The sequence below is a fragment of the Scleropages formosus genome, chromosome 16 (assembly GCF_900964775.1).
Source record: "Scleropages formosus chromosome 16, fSclFor1.1, whole genome shotgun sequence".
In the NCBI taxonomy this organism is placed as follows: Eukaryota; Metazoa; Chordata; class Actinopteri; order Osteoglossiformes; family Osteoglossidae; genus Scleropages; species Scleropages formosus.
Genome location: NC_041821.1, coordinates 1,046,602 through 1,066,072, shown reverse-complemented (window position 1 = coordinate 1,066,072; position 19,471 = coordinate 1,046,602). Strand labels below are relative to the sequence as shown.

The 19,471-nt window shown below is 47.5% G+C and overlaps 3 protein-coding genes across 4 annotated transcripts in view; 2 read left to right on the top strand and 1 right to left on the bottom strand.

Moving 5' to 3' along the window:
* Positions 1 to 1,943, top strand: part of LOC108929987 (uncharacterized) — a 34,471-nt gene extending 32,528 nt beyond the window's left edge. The window contains exons 18-19 of the mRNA XM_029259268.1: positions 506 to 637; positions 1,398 to 1,943. Of these exons, the coding sequence (XP_029115101.1) occupies positions 506 to 637; positions 1,398 to 1,573 (308 nt within the window). The 3' untranslated portion in view covers positions 1,574 to 1,943. The remainder of the gene's footprint in view (positions 1 to 505; positions 638 to 1,397) is intronic.
* Positions 1,944 to 8,125: 6,182 nt separating this feature from the next.
* On the top strand, positions 8,126 to 10,918 carry LOC108929991 (uncharacterized). The gene is made up of 3 exons (XM_018744961.1): positions 8,126 to 8,290; positions 8,440 to 8,570; positions 9,900 to 10,918. Exon 3 carries the CDS (start codon positions 9,905 to 9,907, stop codon positions 10,736 to 10,738), a length of 834 nt encoding a protein of 277 aa, XP_018600477.1. The 5' UTR covers positions 8,126 to 8,290; positions 8,440 to 8,570; positions 9,900 to 9,904; the 3' UTR covers positions 10,739 to 10,918.
* Positions 10,919 to 11,355: 437 nt separating this feature from the next.
* On the bottom strand, positions 11,356 to 18,788 carry LOC108929977 (ribosomal protein S6 kinase beta-2-like). Of its 2 annotated transcripts, none has more exons than XM_018744943.1 (17): positions 18,707 to 18,788; positions 18,562 to 18,614; positions 17,325 to 17,382; positions 17,059 to 17,096; positions 16,813 to 16,921; positions 16,310 to 16,378; positions 16,047 to 16,194; positions 15,760 to 15,817; positions 15,507 to 15,607; positions 15,304 to 15,394; positions 15,108 to 15,198; positions 14,817 to 14,924; positions 14,269 to 14,331; positions 13,750 to 13,827; positions 13,554 to 13,661; positions 13,213 to 13,325; positions 11,356 to 12,497 (listed from the first exon to the last, which is right to left on the bottom strand). In XM_018744943.1, the coding sequence occupies exons 3-17, from the start codon at positions 17,376 to 17,378 to the stop codon at positions 12,335 to 12,337; spliced, it is 1,392 nt and encodes a 463-aa protein (XP_018600459.1). In that variant the 5' UTR covers positions 17,379 to 17,382; positions 18,562 to 18,614; positions 18,707 to 18,788; the 3' UTR covers positions 11,356 to 12,334. The 2 variants fall into 2 exon arrangements, with proteins under 2 accessions (XP_018600459.1, XP_018600460.1); XM_018744944.1 differs by having other exon boundaries at positions 17,325 to 17,379.
* Between the last annotated feature and the right edge of the window lie 683 nt (positions 18,789 to 19,471).

Here is a 19,471-nt window from a genome sequence, read left to right as displayed (position 1 = left end):
GTCTCCTACTGAAAATGTATGGCGCATCATGAAGAGGAGAATCAGACAATTTCAGTCTCGCACTGTTGAGCAGCTCAAGTCTTGCATATAGCAAGAATGGGCAAAAATTCCACTTGAAAAACTGCAACAATTAATTTCTTCATTTCCCAAACGATCACAAAGTGTAATCAGAAGAAAAGGTGATGTGACCCACTGATAAACATGCCTCCGTCCCAACTTTTTTGAGTGTGCTGCAGGCATCAATTTCTAAATTTGTTTATATTTAACAAATAGAATTAAGTTCATCAGTGAAAACACTGAAAATCTTTTCTTTGTCCTTTTGTCTGTTAAATAAAGGTTCAAGTGAATGAACAGGTTAGTTTTTAGTTTTTCTTGTATTTTAGAAAGTCCCAAGTGTCCCAAGTCTTCTGGAAATGGGGTTTGTATATTACAGTGAAAGCGTTCCAGTTTGACCTCCTCTAAGGACATTGCTATTCTTCCTTTCTACTTCTGTTTACTTTTGCAGGTTTCCGACCTTCAGAGACTCAGAGAAGCTACACACCGATCGCGGTGCTGGTGCCTGTAGCTGTGGTCCTGGTCACTGCAGTCATTTACTTCATGTGCAAGAAACAGAATCACAGCAAAATAAAAGATGAAGGCAAGTTCATTAAACAGAGAGATCAGGACCACTTTGGGATTAATCATTCAGTTTCAAACTTTGCTGAAAGTCTTTGTCAGAAAGAGAGTAACACATGTAAGGAGACAGACATCAAGACAACTGCGTATGAGACATGTGTTTTTCCAAAGTGTGGAAGGATTCATACAATTTCAAATGAGTTAATCACTCTAATTCCTAGATTTGTTGTCTTGTGTTTAACAAATAAACATTATAATTAGAATACTAACATGCAGCTGTCGCCATGGAAGCCCGCAGGCACCAGTTTTCCGTTCATAGAACCAATTTGTAATCGGCACAAACCAATTTCTTTGCCAACAAAGAGAGAAAAAACTGCTCTTAGTTTAATGGCAGTGAATCTGAAGGTCGCAGGTTTTAATCTCAGTTCCAAGTGCTATACCCTTGAGCAAGGTACTTACCCTAAATTTCTCCAGTAAACTTACCCAGGTGTATAAACGGATACATAACTGTAGGTAGCTAAATACTGTCACCCACTTCAGAGAAAAGCATTACACAAGTAAATGTAAATTATGACACTGTTTTATTTACAATGGTCCGATTATAAATTTTGTTCAATCACTGGGACTGTGTGCAAACTGACCCTCCAAGTCTGCAAACCTCCGCCAGAAATCTCTTAGTTTCTATACGTGTGAGTGGCAGTTATTTGTGCTGTTGAAATACGTGGGATGTTCGTACATAATGAAGGTAAATAAATGTAACAGTGCTGTTGTGTTGTGTGTAGGTGCTGTGGACACAGACAGTAGTGAGGTGACCTACACTGCCATCAACAGCAAAAGAAATGACACACAACCCTTGGTAGGATGGGTAAATACAGCATCTTACGCTGTGTTCTCACACACACACAGAGATGTGAGGTCAAGTGAATACATGGGGCATTACGGATTATACATACTGTAGCACCCCCCCGTGGACTTACTGGAGAGGTTCAGGAGACAGGATTCCAGGAAAATGCTCTTTATGGAATACATTTTTTTTTCCCATACTTCATTCAATACCACAAGAACAAAATTAAATTCCGACATCCCACATCACTAAAAAAACATCTTCACATATCTCTCTTCTCAATAGGAGTCTTCACAGAGACAGTATAAGGCAGCATGCTACACATTAAGGACTTCCCCCAGTTCCCCCAGGAACTGAGCCCCCAGCTCCACACAATGGTTAGGGCGACACCCCTTGAACCCCCCCAGAATTCCCCTGTGGCAAACTAAGCATCATCAACCTAACAGCCAATCAGAGAGGAACACAGGACCAACTATTTACATTAATCCACCCCCCCCATCCAGAGCGCCGTTCCAGTATATACATTTGTCTTTATATGATCCTTGGAATTTCGCCGTTTTCAGGAATACAGTGCCAGGAATGCAAAGGAGCAGAGAAACACTCTTGCTGTGTAATAACTGTTCCACTTGTCGTATTGCAGAGGGCGCCAGAGACAGAAACAGCCGTCATTCTGTATGAAAATGTGACCTTCAGTGAGAAGCCCTGAGGGGTCGACTACAGTGAAATGACACTCTGCAGTGTTTGTGACAGCAGTGCTTACTGTCACCATTAGGTGCGCAGAAGACAAAGGAAAAATGAAGGAAATTAACTGTTTATCCAAGATATACTGTCAGTACAGTCAGTATGTGAACCCTGAAGTCAAGGTGGATGTCGCAAAGCTTCTGACACATGACATATGATCTACACCAAAGGAGTTTCTTTCACTTCTGGCAGGTAAAATGAAGGAAGTGGTTTTGTATATGAAGTATGGTGGAGCCATAAAGGTTCGTTCTGCAGAACACCTCAAGTCTCTGTACTGTTTTCACCATCCCAGTCCACACTGCCATGCACTGCTCACACACACCGACTCACAGTGTGTCGTGGCCCAGGATTCATGTGACAAGTTTCCCTTCAGTGCTTCCTGGTGTGTGTGCAGGACTTTGTGCAACATGACGTGGGCGAACCGCGGTAAAAGGTTCATAAAAGAGAGCATTCACGCAAAATGGTGTCTCCACACACAAAGACATCGTGCGGTGACTCATACACCGTCATTATTTTTACTAAGAGCTAAACAACAGACACAATTTGAAGTTTGTGAACAAGCCTAATTTAATTTTGTCTGATATTAATTCAGTTGTTATAAATAGCTGTAAATTGACTTAAAAGTCATTTTTTATCTAGAATACCCAGGAGGGGTGGGCGGCCATTGGCACTTTGAACCCCAGAGGTCACATCCCTGTACTGTACAGGAATTGCTGTGGTTTGTTTTTCTTTCCTCTCTTTGTGTCTTTTCTGTTTCCTGTACAGGTTCATTGTACCATTGGTTCCCACCCCTGTCCATCATCAGCAGTCTGTTGTCACTTCCTCTTACTGGACCAATCACCTCTAGGCTCCAGCACATTAAGAACCCTACCATTGGCTGAAGACTCTTTTATTTTCCATAGCTAGGATAGCCTACTAACTTGAGATTGGTTCAGTTCAGTTCTTTGAGATACTTATTTCCTTTGGCAATTGAATTTAATTTTTTAATTTTCCAGCCATTGTCTTTAACTACTATCGCTACTTGTCTTGTCGTGGTTTCCAGAGACGATGCACCAGACTCTTCGGGTAGTTTGTAAATGCAAGTAGACTTTATTACAGAGTAACAAAGCCGAGTTGGTCTGCAGAGCAACTGCCAGACAACTCGCGAACAATACCTTTTATACAGTTTTGGATTATCCCGACATTCCTGGTGGAAGTCACCGAGGTAGTTCGTAAGCTCCACGGTGGCAAAGCACCAGGGGTGGATGAGATTCACCCGGAACTGCTTAAGGCCCTGGATGTTGCGGGGCTGTCATGGTTGACACGCCTCTGCAATGTTGCATGGACCTCAGGGACAGTGCTTTTGGATTGGCAAACTGGGGTGGTGGTCCCTATCTTTAAGAAAGGGGACCGGAGAGTGTGTGCTAACTATCGGGACATCACACTTCTCAGCCTCTCTGGGAAAGTCTATGCCAGGGTGCTGGAAAGGAGGCTCTGGCTGATAGTTGAGCCTCAGATTGAAGAGGAACAATGCAGATTCCCTCCTGACCATGGAGCAGTCGACCAGCTTTTTACCCTCTCATGGAAAATTGAGGGGTCATGGGAGTTCACTGACGCAGATCGTAACTTTGGCGTTCTACTTCCTCACATGCTGTTTTCATTACTCCACTATTATGTTTCACAGGCACAACTGCCTTCAAGGGATCCCCTTGATTGATTGTTACTGGTTTAAACGTACCCTCATCGCAGGGCATATACCTCAGCTGTGTTTACTCCTGCCTGGGTCAGTTTCAGGTTACATACAGAAATCACACTTAAGCTTTACCATAGTCTGTACCACACAGTCATAATGCAGTGGAGTAGAGAAGAAACTAGAAGCCCATTGTTGGTTTACATTGTTACAAAATTCTCATTCCTTTTGCTTTGAAAAGACAGATAGTATTTTCTACCCTGTCTGCAGCTCCAGTGAAAAACCCCAACATCATATCATTGTATGGTGTCCTTCTCCATCTGTTTGCTTGTGCTCATGACATTTCGTGACAAGCCATTGGTCCATCTCAGAAACAAATCCCACAGCTGAACACATTATAATTCAGTTGAATAGAACTGAAGAGATAATATCTGCTTGCTTCAGTGTCCTCTGTTCATTACTAGTGCAACAATTCAGAACTCATCAGCACTGCAATGGTCAGTGCCTCCCCTTGAGGTGGGTCCTTTTGCGGGTAAGAGGTGCAGGGTACTGTGTTCAGTGGAGAACACCAGAGATGTGACCCTGTCCTGGACCAGAGGGAAGGAAATCCTGAACCAGACCAGCAGTCCTCAGAAGTCTGCAGAACTCAACTCTAAGAAGTTCTATCCGTTAGGTAGGAACTCAAACACTGGACACATCAACCCCAACTGTGGTCCTTGTGTCTTGAAACGTCCCCCTCCCGTGTTTCATTTACACTCATTGAGCTCTTACTGTGGGAAGGTGACAGTTGTGCTCATAGTTGGGGCTGAGAACACACAGTGAGCAGCAGAGGTGTGAGTCAGTTGTACTGTGTGTGTGTCTGACAGCAACACAAGAGCAAACAAGCACAGAATGTATAATTCACTACTGGGTGGAGAAACACCTGATTGTGGGAATGTTGTTAAACTGGAATCTGATGGGGTGAGGAATCAGCAGTGTTTCTCCAGATGTCTTGAGTGTGGCAAGATGTGAGCATCTGTTTTTCCAACTCAAAAGCTTAAGAAGTTGAAAACGATATTTGACAGGGCTGCCCAAAATCAGGCTGCATTTCGTCCAAAGAGCTCACCTTAATTGGCTCTGAACAGGATGGGGGAGGTCAGGGGTCATCGACTCACACCTGTCATTGCACATTTCGCGACATTCCACACCAAGGAAATGACAAAGATAATACTGGTTTCACTTTTTCGCTTTCTGACTCCCTTTATATACTTCTCCAAGTGACAGAAAGATGTCATGAGGTACAGTATCATGTCATAATGTCTGCACTCTGTCCACCTGTGTGACTGATCACCTTTTCCAGCACTACAGCCTGTGTCTCCCTGCTGGTTCTTCCCCCATCCACAGCTCTCTGTCTCACTGGGCAACTTGCTCTTCTCATCCCCAGTGATGCTCAAAACCCCATGAGTAACAACTACAGGGTTACGTCTACAGTGTGATGAAACAATCAAGAGCCCCATCGCTTCTCCAATACACTTGCGCCGTAATCCATCCCTGCAGCCAAATCTTCTTAATATCCGTTGAATCTTCCAGGACCACAGATCATCCTCCAGCCCAGGTGTGGTCGAGGCCATGGTGACATCCCACCTCTATGATCAGACCTCTCCAGGTGAGACAGAATACCGCGGTATGAGTTGTTTGACTTGCCAAAGTGTTCCCGTGCACCCCCCCCCCCCCCCCCCCCCTTGTTTCTCTCCTCCGGCTTCATTTCCCACAGAAATAACCCAAAAGCCCATTCAGTTCTGGGTGTGTCCCCTCCCCCTCCAGCCTTATGCCCTGTGCTGCCGGGTTGGGCTCCAGTTCGCTGCCACCCTGCTCGGGACAAGCGGCTTCAACCAGCATGTGTGCGCTGCAAGGTACTCATTGAACAAAGAAACTGCAATTCAGCAGTTGTGTTTGCATCAAAGTGCTCTGTCTGTGGTTCATGCACTTTTGTTTGCTCTGAGCTGTGTGTGGCAAATGTGTGCACGTAAATCATAGTAAGCAGTTTGAGTACAAAAAGGTACCAAAACGCACCAGTAACAATAATGTTTATGTTTCAACTGAAGGTCCATCTTTGAGGTTGAGGCTGCACTTATTGCGCTGCGGCCCGGAAGTGTAACTTCCACATGCACAAGTGAACAGAAATAAGTTGACTTCCACAGTTAAAGAGTCACGGTCCTTAGTAAGATGGCATCTAACTCTATGCGCAAGGGTGCGCGCGCATACACACGCAGCCATGTGGAAAAGTGAACATTTAAGGCAATATATAATACACATATGTATTTGCATTATATATATATGTGTTGTTTGCATTATACATTACAAACATCTGTTGTTATATATGGATGATGTGGAATTCTGCCCGTTTTTGGAATCCTGCACCAGAACTGCAGAGAGACACAGAAATGCTCTTCCTGTGTGTAACGACCGCTGCGCTTCCTGTGTTGCAGGGCAGGTTCGAGACAGAAACAGACCCAAGAGCGTATACTGACGTGGCTCTCTGAGTGCAGTGGAGCGAAGAGAAAGAACGCAATGCCAAGTGTGTGTTGCCCCAGCATGGGACGAAAATGCAGAACTGCGCTTCAACACGTGCAACTGCTGTTACTGTTCAGTGTCCCTTTCGGTGTTTTTGATGCTTTGCAGGGTACTGCTGCTCCTCCGAGGCAAACAAGCTGTCGCATATTTACTCTGTCTGTGTGTGTGTGAGAGAGAGAGAGACAGGAAAAGAGACAAAGAGATAAAAAGAGACAGAGAAAGACAGAAAGAGAGAGACAAAGACGCCAAGATACAAAAGACAACTGCATTTCAAAGCAAAACTAATTGTTAAAATAAAAGTGTTTTTCTTTCATCCATGGTGAAATTACAACTTATGCTTCATCTCTAGTAACATATTATCGTTGGACACGGGTCCAGGTGTCAGAGACCCAAAGTGAGGACTTGGCCGTTTAGAGAGCAAATTACAGTAGTGAAATAAACAGCTGAGATCATTATCATTTATTCATTTGGCTGCTGCTTTCCTACAGAGTACCTTACACTGATTTACCCATTTACATCGGTGAGTCATTTTACTGGAGCACTTTAGGTACCTTCAGGTACCCTGCTCAAGGGTGAGACTGACACCTGCAACCTGTAGATCCCACGGTACCAGCTCTCCTCCTCCTGGGGAGGGATCCAAACGGAGCGCTGAAGCACATCAGTGAAAGAACTTCCTTTCAGATACCTAGTCGTCAGAGAAATGACGACGGCCGATGGTGCGAATAAAAGATCACCACCAATAAAATGTAGTAATAAAGGTTTTTACAAAAAAGTTGCTGTTCTCAACTCTTGTTGACCACGCAGAGCATCCATAAAGTTCTTTCTTCCATTCATGCCCTTGGTATTAAAGGGGTGCTTCCGCTGTCACTGCAGCTCAGTCCATCCATCTACTTGCTGCTCCTCCTTCTCTTTTTTTTTTTACCTCCGACTTTCCCATCATCAGCGTCTTTTCGAGAGAATCCATCGTCCTCACTGTGTGTCCAAAGTGTGACAACCTCAGTGTCATCATTTGTGCTTCCAGTCACAGTTCTTGAGTGGTTTGATCCAACATCCGTGTTTGTTCTCCTGACTCTCCATGGTGTCTTTATATTTCATGATAATAAAAGTTGAGCATCCAGGTGAGTCTCAAACCCAAGAAAGGCAAGTGTGCTGATGGTGTGTGCAGCCCTGCAAGTGTTTAGGACCCTGCTGCTCTTGTTATTTGACACAGTGAAGCTCTACAAACAGCCACAGGTCATGACATCACGGTCTTTAGCTAACGCACTGTTGCCATGGCAACATATTTACACCCCCCCCACCCAGAAAGCTTCTGATGCCAAACAACTGTTTTTTAACAAAGGCACGTTGTTTTCCGCTTTGTACATGCTGCAGAAATGTGCTCTGCTGATGTGTGTGTTAGTGTGTGTATGTGCACAGTTGCTGCTGAAGTGTGCAGGAACAACAGATCATACAGCATCAAGGGCATTGTGAGAGGGGGCTCAACGTAGCTTTCGGGCAACAACAGGATGTGGTGCTGGATGCTCACACCCCTCCAATCCCCCCTCCCTCGTCACTGATGTGTATTAATTTACTATTGGAGTTTTACAAAGTCACAGATGTGCCCATTTTAAATTTATTCATAACCCGTGAAGGTATTGCCCCCGTGTCAGTTCGGGGTAAGTACCTTGATAAAGGGGAATACGGCAGGAAATGGGATTCAAACCTTAGACCTTTGTGGCAAAGACAGCAGCACTCCCCACTGCACCACATGCTGGATGGGGTCCTTCCCCAAGTGGGGGGGGTCTACAGCAGCTCGGCCTTTCGTGGGGTTCGAACCAGCACGCTTCAGGTTCAAGTCCACATGCGTTCATCACTTTGTTACCTGACAGGTGGTACACGTGTGTGTGTGTGTTTGAAGACCACAATTTGGTTGCGACTGCGTGTCTCTCTTTCTTTGCGTCTTCCTCTAACCGCTGTTCTCGGTCTCTCCACCCCCTCCTCCTCCTCTCGATCTCTCATCTGGTGATCACACGCCTAGTGGCACCGTCCTCGAGAACTTCTCTGCGAGCCCCTCTCACTGTATCCCCGTCCTGCATCCCGCTGCCTGTCTCAGCCTTGCCATCGGACCTCCGCACGGACGACCAGGACCGCTGCCACCACAGCAGACAGGTGAGTCCCGCTCTCAAAGAGGAGCTGGTGAACCGTTGCTGCTCCACTTCCCGCGTCTTCCTCGCACCGCTGCTCGGGGCGCCAACACCCCAGATGTTTGTCCTGCGTCAACCTCGTCCTGTACAGAGTCACCTGGCTGCTACTTGTACGCCACTTTACACTTTTTGAACCAGACAGCCGTCCTGCTCCACAGGTGTCTCTTGGGAGACCTTTCAGTCACATGTTTGGTATCGCAGTTCTACAAGCTGCGGCAATAAATGTTACAAATTATTAAATTTTACACATAAATCTATCAATAAAATGTCCACGAGTTGACTACGTAGCGCAGTTAGCCCAGTTGGGGGCCGACCCCAAGACAGGTGGGCTGCGACGCCTGGAACGGCGCGAGGGCCAACAGAGGTCTTTCCGTCGCAAACTTCGAAAACGCCGACGGAGGACTATTCACAGTAATACCTCAATATTTGTGGATGAGGACGACGGGAGCATTGGGGAACACTGAGGAAAATGAATCGGCATCACGAGGCCTTGATGCTCCGCACCGCTTTTGAGCGGGAAAAGGAGCCAATTGGAGTGCAGCAAGTCCGTCTCCGTGGCGTCAGTCATCGTAGAGTCAAACACCGTGGCGTCAATCTGCTGCGAAACGCTGCCGTTTCTTATGGGCGTTGTGAAAACAACTCACCTGTGAGCTCAGGGCCAGTGGCAAGCTAAGAGCTAAGAGCTAACAACTAATAGCTAACGGCTAAAAGCTAACAACTAACTAAGAGCTAACAGCTAAGACCTAACTTAACTGCTAAGAATAGCGTTGAGAACAGTGCTGTCCGTATTCAAATTCAGTGCATAATTCTGGAGGGAAAGTCAACATTTTAGTGACCTATCACAGACAGTGTGCAGTGTGTGTTCAGTGTTGTGTGTTTTCAGGGTTTCGCTTCTTTTTGACCTGCGGCACATTAACAGCAGGGCACGCACGGATAACAGCGACTGAACACTGATGTTAGCAGTAGGGCCAACAGGTGGCGTACTGCTCAAATTACACATTTTACTGTAGTACCATTGATCAAGGTACTTTCCCTGAACTGATACAGGAAAAATTTACCTGCTATTTCAATGGGGAAATGACGGTAACATTTATCAAATAACAAAGGAATCAACATAAACAAATAAATGCAAATGCAGGAAAGCGAGGTACTGTATAGTTACTATACTATAGAGACGCGTTGCGGTGCAAACACCCCTGTGAGAGCCATATCACCCATTAACCACATACTGACCAGGCAGTGAACAGAGAGGGTGTTACCCATGGTTCTGACAGGTGCCCCTGTCCGCCTACAGGTGAGATGAAGGCTTCCTCAGCAGCGTCTTTGAGCATCTTCTGCATGTTCATCTCATGGGTGTGTCTCCTGGATGCCATCGACCCAAATTCCACCACAGTCCACAATGGACAAGAAGTCAACATGACGATGACCACGCCCAGACCTACAAACACTTTGCACAACACGACAGTCCCCATGATGACCGCTGCTGAGGTCACGACCTCAGGGGACCACAACATAGTTGGGAGTAGCTCCACCCCACCTGCGAGTAACACGGATGGGGGAGGAAAAGCAGAAACATTGACTGTGAGCTGGACCGCAAAAACAAAAGCAACAAAGACCACAATTCAGTCCAGTACAACAATGGCAAATACCACGAAGATGAAAGAGCTCACAAAAAATTCCAAAATAATGACTGTCTTAGTTCTGCTGCTGCTCTTCGCCCTTATTGCACTGGGGGTCTTCCTGGCAAAGCGGCGGAACCGGGATCAGGTCAGGGACCGGGTCAGGGACTGGGTCAGGGGTGCCGAGGCCCGGCTCGGGTTCCGACTGTGTCCGACAGGGAGGACGGGCCATCAGAGGGAGGCTGACACCAACAGCCTGGCGGAGGAGGGGGCAGCGCCGGACGATGACTCTTCGGATGACTACTCCAGCTTTGGGGGCATGAACCTGCAGGAGGGAATCAAAGGGAGGGAGGAGGGAGGGGCCCAGAGGGAGGGTGAGGAAAAGGGTGATCAAGTGGAGAAGGGAAGAGAGCAAGAGGAGAATGGTGGAGACAGCACTGCGGGGGAGCAGTGGCAGGGGGCAGGGGCATCAAAAGGGACTGAGGCAGGAGAGACTGACATTACTATTTTGTGAGGTGTCCTGGAAGTGATGTCACTATAATGCATGTGTGGTTGGGGAGTACAGGAAGTGACATCATTCTGCTTTGTCAGGTGCAGGAAGTGATATTGTGAAGAAGATTAGAGGGTTGGGATTAGGTGTTTTCAATTTCTGTAAAAGTGCTTTAAATCTCTCATATTCTGTAGTTTTAATAAAATCAACAGACAATTTTTCTAAATAAAGGTTGAAAGACAAAATGATGCTGTGTTTTTGCACAGTAACTGTCTATTTACATATATGCACAACACAATGAAGATTTACACATTTAATACATCCAGTCAAATTGTCATGCAAATGTAAACATGGTTTCACTTGCCAGTACTGCAAAAAGTTACCTGAGCGGAAATGCATTGTTCTGTAAAAAAAACCTATGCTGCTTTAAATAAATTTGAGTCACAGACGCTGTAAAGCGGTGTCCTGTAACAGCAGGACCAGCCCAGCAGTCGCCGTTAGACAGCACGACCAAACTTTGGGGCTGCAGAATAATACAAGGCTGATGGGATGTAAACTGAGAATGACCTGTATGCTAATCTAATGAAGCCCAGCCCACCCCTACCCGCAAGCATGACATCAGTGACACCAGTTGATCTCTCCAGAAGGAAGAATTTATTTGGGCTCAACGCAAAATTCAACTGTCAGGAAAACTCCTTTGAACAAGTGAACTAAAATCAAACAGGCACCTACGGTAATATCAATATTCGATAACTGAAATAACACATTTATACACATCATTTGTATTGGTAGATATGAACCATCATTCCAAATTCTGGCAATCGCTGGTACTCTTCATCCTGTGAAATGCTGTCCTGTCACTGCAGTCATAATCTGAGAAACTGTACAGGCAATCAAGAGAAGCATTAATGTTCAGCATTTCTAGCAGGGAAGCCAGAGGATAGAGTTGGAATGAAAACTGATGTGGAGAACAGCGTGGCCCTCCAGATTGGGCCTCGAACCCGTGGCTGCATCCCTGTAGCAACAGCTCCTCACACAAGTCGTCACATCATCACAGCACCGCATCAAACAACAGGATAAGAAAGCGGCATCATTCACGTAGCCCACACCCAGAGAATAACAAAGGTCCTCAATAATATGTTTCTTGTATTACTGTGTATTTTACCTCAGGGGTCCCAGTCTCAACTTGTGGAGGAGCTCCTGTTCATAACTCTTTTTAACATGCTTTCCTTATTAAAGTACACTGAGCGGCACAGTAGACTTTATCAAAAAGTGCATTTTCATGCAGCCTCAAATCTGAGAAGAGAAAGGAGGCGAGAGCTCGGCTCTGTTCCCATCCAGCCTGTGGATTCCCGCCAACCTCGGACCGCCGACCTATAACATCCTTCAGGAAACCTCCAGACAAGTCACTAAGTGTATTGGAAACCTCTCTGCAGCCTCCCGTGGCACCCCAATCATGCCCATATTACTACAGGAAATATTCCTCTGCGTGCGCTTGATAAAGTGTAACATTGACATTATCTTAACATAAGTGAACACTGCAAATGTGACGTTTCCGCAGCAGTAGTCTCCCCTGCTGCCGAGGTCCACAGGCTCCTCGGTACCACCATCCAGCTGGGTTCACCTGCCGTTTCGGGGCCGTTTCTTCTTCTTGGTGCGGCCAGGGGTCCTTATTGGCTGAGTGGTGCATTTGTCGAGTGGTGGGGGCGTGGCCTGTTCAGGCTGCTCCGCCTCCCCATCGGTGGAGCTCTTGAAGGGTTCGGTCAGTGAGAACTTGAGGGGGCTGGGGGGGTAGAGGAAGGACATGTTCACTGTGCAACAAGAAGCCAAAAATCACGGTTACATCAAAGTTAAGAAGGTCTTAAACTTTTTCAGAGGGACCTCTGCTTCCCACACTACGACTTCTTAAAGAAAATGGTGGCAACTTTAACACAGACAAACACACTCTGGGACAGGAAGTGTGTTTGTTATGAAACTCCAAAGTCACCAAGAGTCAGTCAGTCGCTAAAAGCTTGATAATACACACATCCCTAAGCTTATTCACTGGTTATGCTCTGTAAAAAAAGTCACGTATAGCAATACCAAATTTAGAAAAATAATTTTTCAAATTTATATTTATTATTACAATTAATAAGATTTGGGTTACCTTAAAATTTACAATTGAATAAAACAAACACAATTTCCATAAACTATTCAATGCTGATTGTGGACAGATGTGTAATGTTCCTCATCGCTGAAATTCAATGTGTAAAGCTGTAAACACCGAGCGGGGGAGGCGAATGGCGAATTATGGAAGTGCCACACTCCTGCTCCATTTGGACACTCTTTACTGCCATTTACCTGCATGGAGAGTAAAGACAATTACCAGCTCCTCGAGTACAGTGGTGAGTAACCCCACCTATCATGTGATCCTTGCTAAAGTACTGCAGCTACTCAGCTCATCGTGGAAGTGATGGGAAGTTCCATCACTCAGGTAGATAAGTGTGCTGTGGACTCACCTGACAGGTGTGCGGGGGCTGCTGTTGACCCTGCGAATGTGCCGTGCTCTGGGTATAAAGGAAAAGCCCTCCTTGAGGCTCTCCAGCACAGATGGTGCCACATAGGTGAAGCCCTGAGTAACACACACAGGTGAGGTCAGGTGCAGACAGTTGGGAGAAACGTGTCAGTTTGTCGGACAGCAGGTGCATAAAACAGCACAAGGTAAGCCAGCTGTACCCAGTGTAGACAAGTGTTGGGTGTAACAGGTGTCACACCTGTCTATACTGGGTACAGGTGTATTCAGTGTAAGGTGTAGACAGGTGTGTCACTCAACACAGGTGGGCACACGGGGAGTCCTCACAGCGAAGGCATGCTCAGCGCTCTGGCTCAGAGAGGTGTCATCTGGACTGTCCACAGGTGGCTGCCGGGTGAAGCGTGTGTCGAACTGACTGACATCCTCATCCGATTGCTGTAAGGACACAGACAGTCACCTGTCACACCTGTCAGCACACAAGTGGACAGGGCACACAGGGACAGAGCCGCAGGAGAGCACATACCAGGCTAGGTTTGTACGGCGGCTCCACCCGCTTGTTCAGCAGCTCGTCCCAGTTGATGTGTCTGAAGAAAGGATGCTTCTATAGAGAGACATCGCATGTGGTTAACACATGCAGGTAACACATACAAACAGACAAAACACATGGACACATGGTGTTTATAGAAAAAACAGGGGAGTGTAATACACCCAGGCGGGGTGGGGGGGACAGAGGGAAGGATTTGCCGAACCTGGGGCAAATAACTGCTATTTCAAACCCTGTGCCCAACAGCGAGAGAGAGTGTGACGGAGAAGACAGAGACGGACGTCAGACACGCGCACTCGAAACATAAAATGCACATGAGCTCCCCCAGCCCCAACCGCAGCTCAAGACCCCCTCTTGTTGTATCACTCCCCGGTTCTCCCCTTTCCTCCACTCTTTTCCCCGTGACGTGATCCACTGTCTGCGTCAAGTGCAAATGAAGGACACACGAGCACACACCAGCTGTCTCTGGCATCTTGTGTCACAGGGAACTTTCCTTACCTGGATGTCAGCGGAGTCGACTTTGCTGGAGCCCAGCCGCTGCGCTGGATTCTTCTTCAGCAGCTGCGCCAGAGGAACACACGGGAAGTGGGACACAGGAAATGAGAGCAGGAGAAAAGAAGGGGGGGCTGAACTAGTCTACTATAAGTGTGAGGAAGATCCCTGTCAAACTAATGTGGAAAAACAGTAATGTTTGAAAACATGACCTGCGCACTTTAATTCTTGCTGTGCTTCTCCTCCCCCTCCTTACACGAGGTTCACAGTGGAGAGTTCACACGTTCTTAGTGTTGATCCCAGTGTAGTGGAACAAGCTCCCCGTGTCCCTCGGAGCTGCTGAATCCCTCCCACACTGAAGAAGGGTCTCGAATCCATCTCTTTGAGAGCCACTTCTCTCCTGACAGCTCCATAAATGAGCCCAGCACCATCTGCTATGATTATCTAAGTATTTGCCATTTGAATGTCACTTCAACAGGAGCCACTGGAGGGATGTGAACCAGCAACATAGCGGTGTAACACAAGCTGAGCTTCGGAGGTCCGTTCACACCCACCTTCTTGATCAGGTCCTTGGCATCCGCTGTGAGGTAGGGGGGCAAGACGAGTTTACACTTGAGAATTTTATCAATGGTCTTCTTCCTGTTCTCTGCTGTAAATGGAGGCTGAGAGAAACAGGATGGACACAGGGAAATTAATAACTAATGAATATTAAGTGACTTTGCAAAAACGTGCAGCGTTTGCTGATACATTAAAGGCCCGTTCATATTTATTTATCCAATATTAGTTCATATGCTTTATCATTCATTCATTCGATGTTTGACAGCACCTGTGTGCCGTGTGCTCACCGAGCCGGTCATCATGTCGAACATGACCGCTCCCAGACTCCACCAGTCGACAGCCTTGTTGTGACCCGAGCGTGTCAGGATCTCCGGAGCCCTAAAGGGGAATGGGTCTCTGGGGTCACAGTTTCTTGGCACCATTCCGCCAAACGTGAGGGCAGGTTCCCCCTGAGGCGTCGAGCATCACCGCTGCCATACTCACATGTACTCGATGGTCCCGCAGAAGGTGTGCGTGACCGCCTCGTCGTGAATGGACTCCTTGCACAGGCCAAAGTCGGTGAGCTTAATGTGACCTGCAGGAGCACAGGATGGTGGATGGATAGAAAGACAAGCAGGAGAGTGGTGAGAATGGGCACACGGACGTGGCGACTGCTGTGTGAACGCTGTGCTCCGAGACACAGGTACCGTGGCTGTTCAGCATGATGTTCTCCGGTTTCAGGTCCCTGTAGATGATGCCCTTGGAGTGTAGGTGACCCAGAGCCAGGATGATCTCACCCAGGTAGAAACTGCCAAGGAAAAGACACTCAGGAAAGCTTGTGGGGCTGAAGAGGAGTCCACTCTCCAATTGCTGCTTTGCAGCCTTGAGCAAAGAACAAAGAACTAACCCTAACACTTGTTCAGAGACACAGATTTACCCTGTTTTACTCCCCCTGCTCACCAGGCAGCATCCTCCATGAAAATCCCTTCTTTTTCCAGCTGCATGAACAGCTCTCCACCTCAAGCGCAGAGGAGAGACAGGAGAGCGGTTAATCTAACACAGCACAGAAGAGGAGGAGGGAGGAAGACAGGGGAGGTGCCCTCAGTGATGGGGGCATCAGAAAACACACCGAAGGGGACGAAGAAATATCTGTGGTGCAGTCACTGCTTCCTCACACTGTCAATGACTCCCTGCCAAGGTCGAGCCAGTGGACACACGCACGTGAGCGCACGCGCTCGGACACTTACCGCTCAGGCACTCCAGGATGAGGTAGAGCTTGCCGCCCGTCTGGAAGGCGTACAGCAGGTCCACGATGAAGGGGTGCCTCACCGTCTCCAGGATCTGCCTCTCAGCTTTGGTGTGTGCAGTGTCTTTCGCGTTGCACACGATCTTTGCCTGTGGGTAAGGTGCGGTGAGGTCAGACATCAGGCAGAGGGTGGCTGGGGGGGGGGGGGGTGCCGCTGGTCAGCAGCAGCATCTGCAGCCTCACAGAGACGGAAGGATGGAATACCTTCTTCAGCACCTTCATAGCAAAGATCTTCCCAGTCTGGGCGCCTTGCACCTTCCTCACCTGGAACACCTGAGAGTATAAGGAAGAGTGTTTATGCGGAGGGGGACGAATGACAGCGATACAACCTGAGGCAGCACATGGGGTTCACACACAGTGCCAAGAGCTCTAAGGAGAACTTGGTAGAGGAGCTTTATAAACTGCCAGTGTTTGTCTCCCATTTGTTTGTCCAAGAGGACCCCCCCCCAAGTGCAGTGACCGCCACGGCACCATGCCGACCTTCAGCTTCCTGTCGGAGCTGATCTTCTCCACACAATCTGAGGTTCTTTGTGTCTCGAAGACGAATGACAGTAACATTTAGAAAGTGGTTTATTCCATGTGTTTTGCATCAGAAGTGTATGCTGCGCATCCCCCAATGATACAGTGCAGTCGAATGGAGGCTCCTCCCATGGGTTCGAGCCAAAGAGCACTGCACCTACAGAAGGAACACACACAAACACACACACCTTGCCATAGGCTCCCTTGCCGAGGACGGTGAGCAGCTCGAAACACTCGGGTCCCACCCTCTCGCTGTTCACGCTGGCAGCAGTGAGCTCCACCTCCTCTCTGGGCTCCCTGGAAGGAACGGGTGGAGACAAGGAGGACAAGGAAGAGAAAGAGGAGGAGGAGATTCGTCAGAGAAGGCGAGCGAACTGCCAACAACAGCTACGTAGAAGAAATGAAGGAAGGCGGCGGCAGGTGGGGAGACTCACGTCTCGGTCTCGGCCACGGCGAAGTCACACAGTTCGTCCTGCAGGACACAAGAGCAGGGTGCAGGTGTGATTTCCTCAGTCCCTTCAGTGAACCCCCACCCCCACCCTAACCCCGACACTGTCAACACCGAGCTCCTCTGGGCCCTTAACAGAGCGTTGATGTAACACAGAGCACGAGGGGGCAACTGAGGGGATGGGCTGGAAGGAGTCAAGCGCTGCCGGGAAATGTCAGCTCGAGTGAGACTTCTCAAACCCGAGATGTGTACCTCTGCGTCACTGCTGTCCTCGGACTCCAAGTCGATGTCAAAGACTCCCGCCATCCTGCTGCGGGAGAGGGGAAACGGTAAAGAATGAGCAAAAAGAACATGTTGGATGTGTAAGAGTCCTCACACTTAGCAAAAGTGTCTGTAAGAAATGACACATTACAGTACAGTAAAATGCGATGCGATGAGGTACGGTACAGTACGGAGGCGATTGGACCCTGAGCTCTGGCAAACATCCTCGTGTGGGAATCTGTGTTAAGTATTCTTGTGGAAACATAGAGCAAAAAGTCACAGGACTGCAAACTGTGCTGCTGCTTGGTGTTGATATTAATAACAATAACAACAACAATAGGAATAATAATAGCAATCATAACAATTGTAAGGTACAGTTATAGTACAATTTTGTAGAGTAACTGGAGTACAGCGAGTGTAGTTACAGTGTTATTATTATAGTGTAAAGTGCAGCTCTAGAATCAGAATCAGAACGAGCTTTATTGCCAAGTATGTTCACACATACAAGGAATTTGTCTTGGTGACAGGAACTTCCACAGCACAGACAGAATGACAGTGACAAGACATGAGAAGATAGAATATGTGAATGAAGCATAAAAAATATATAAAAATATAAAGTACCCAATATACAAAAATAGTCACTAGACACAAATGCAAGGGAGTGTCAGTAAGACATATGATGTGATAAATAGTTTTAAATATAAATAGTGTTGTGTATTGCACTGGTTTACTCTCTAGGGAGGATTTAGCTGTTCATGAGGTAGATGACCTGAGGAAAGAAACTTTTCTTGTGCCTGGCTGTCCTGGTGCTCGGTGCTCTGTAGCGCCGGCCAGATGGCAAGGGTTCGAAGAGGAAGTGGCCTGGATGTGAGGGGTCTACAATGATTTTGCTAGCCCTTTTACTGACTCTGGACGAGTGCAAGTATTAAATACTGTGTTACTGTACTGATTATACCAGAGTAACACTACTCAGCCAGCCACTGAGCTCTTTCAACGCACCTCAGGCTCAGGCTCAGCCTCTCTCTCTCTCTCTCTCTCTCTCTCTCTCTCTCTCTCACACTCACTCACTCACTCACTCACTCACTCACTCACTCACTCACTCACTCACTCACTCACTCACACACACACACACACACACACACACACACACACACACACACACACACACACACACACACACACACACACACACACACACACACACACACGGCGTCAGTACTCAACTCACCCTGTTCTGTTCGCTTCATCCGGGACCCAGAAGGCAGTTCACGCGTCTCTCTTCTAGCAAAACGATTGGAAAAAAAAACAAAAAGATCCGTTTGAAATATGCCAGAAGAAAAACATACTTTTATGGACGCTCTCTCTGCACTCACCCCGCTCTCCTGTCAGTGTCAACTCGGACAGCTGGCAGCTCACATTACCGCGTAGCGCAGCCCGTCATACGTCATCACCAGGGGACGCGATGTTGTGACGTCATATGCACTGAACGCCCGCGTTGTACGTCATCGGACTGCTGTACGACAAAACCCAACGGCCGCAACGTTCGCGCTCATACTCGAATAACGAGTCACGTTCCGGAGGGCTTTCCGTTTCCTGGTCGTTGCGAGAGGACGTGGGTTCGATTCCCGCTCGGTCTGTGTGCAGTTGGAATGTTTTGCGCGTGTTTCCAGTCAGAAGACATGATGACGAGTGTCACGTGACACCGAGACACTTGGTGGGGCTGCTCTGATGGACTTTTCCTCAAGCATCATTTTCGTGATGTTCTGCTGCCCAGATCTTTTTTTTGTGCTATGTACAGTACAGCTGGTAGCTGTTCCCTTCGGACCAAATTGGGCAGGTTCAAATCCCATTTCTGCTCAGCTCCTTAAACAAATGACCCGGCTGTGTAAAGCAGGGGTAAATAATTATAAGTGGCTTTGGGGGAAAAGCATCAGTTAAATAGCTGTGCTGCAGACTTGACTTGTGTGAGGAGCTGTTGTGGGTTCGAGGCCCAGTCTGAAGTGGAAAGGTTGAAAATAAGAAAAACTCTTAATGTCCGACTTAGTGTAGTTAAAGTGTGATTCCTGTGTTTTTACAGAGTACAGTGTTGCTGTGGTGTGGAGGCACAGTGTGCTTGTAGTGTGTACTGTAGTTATGCA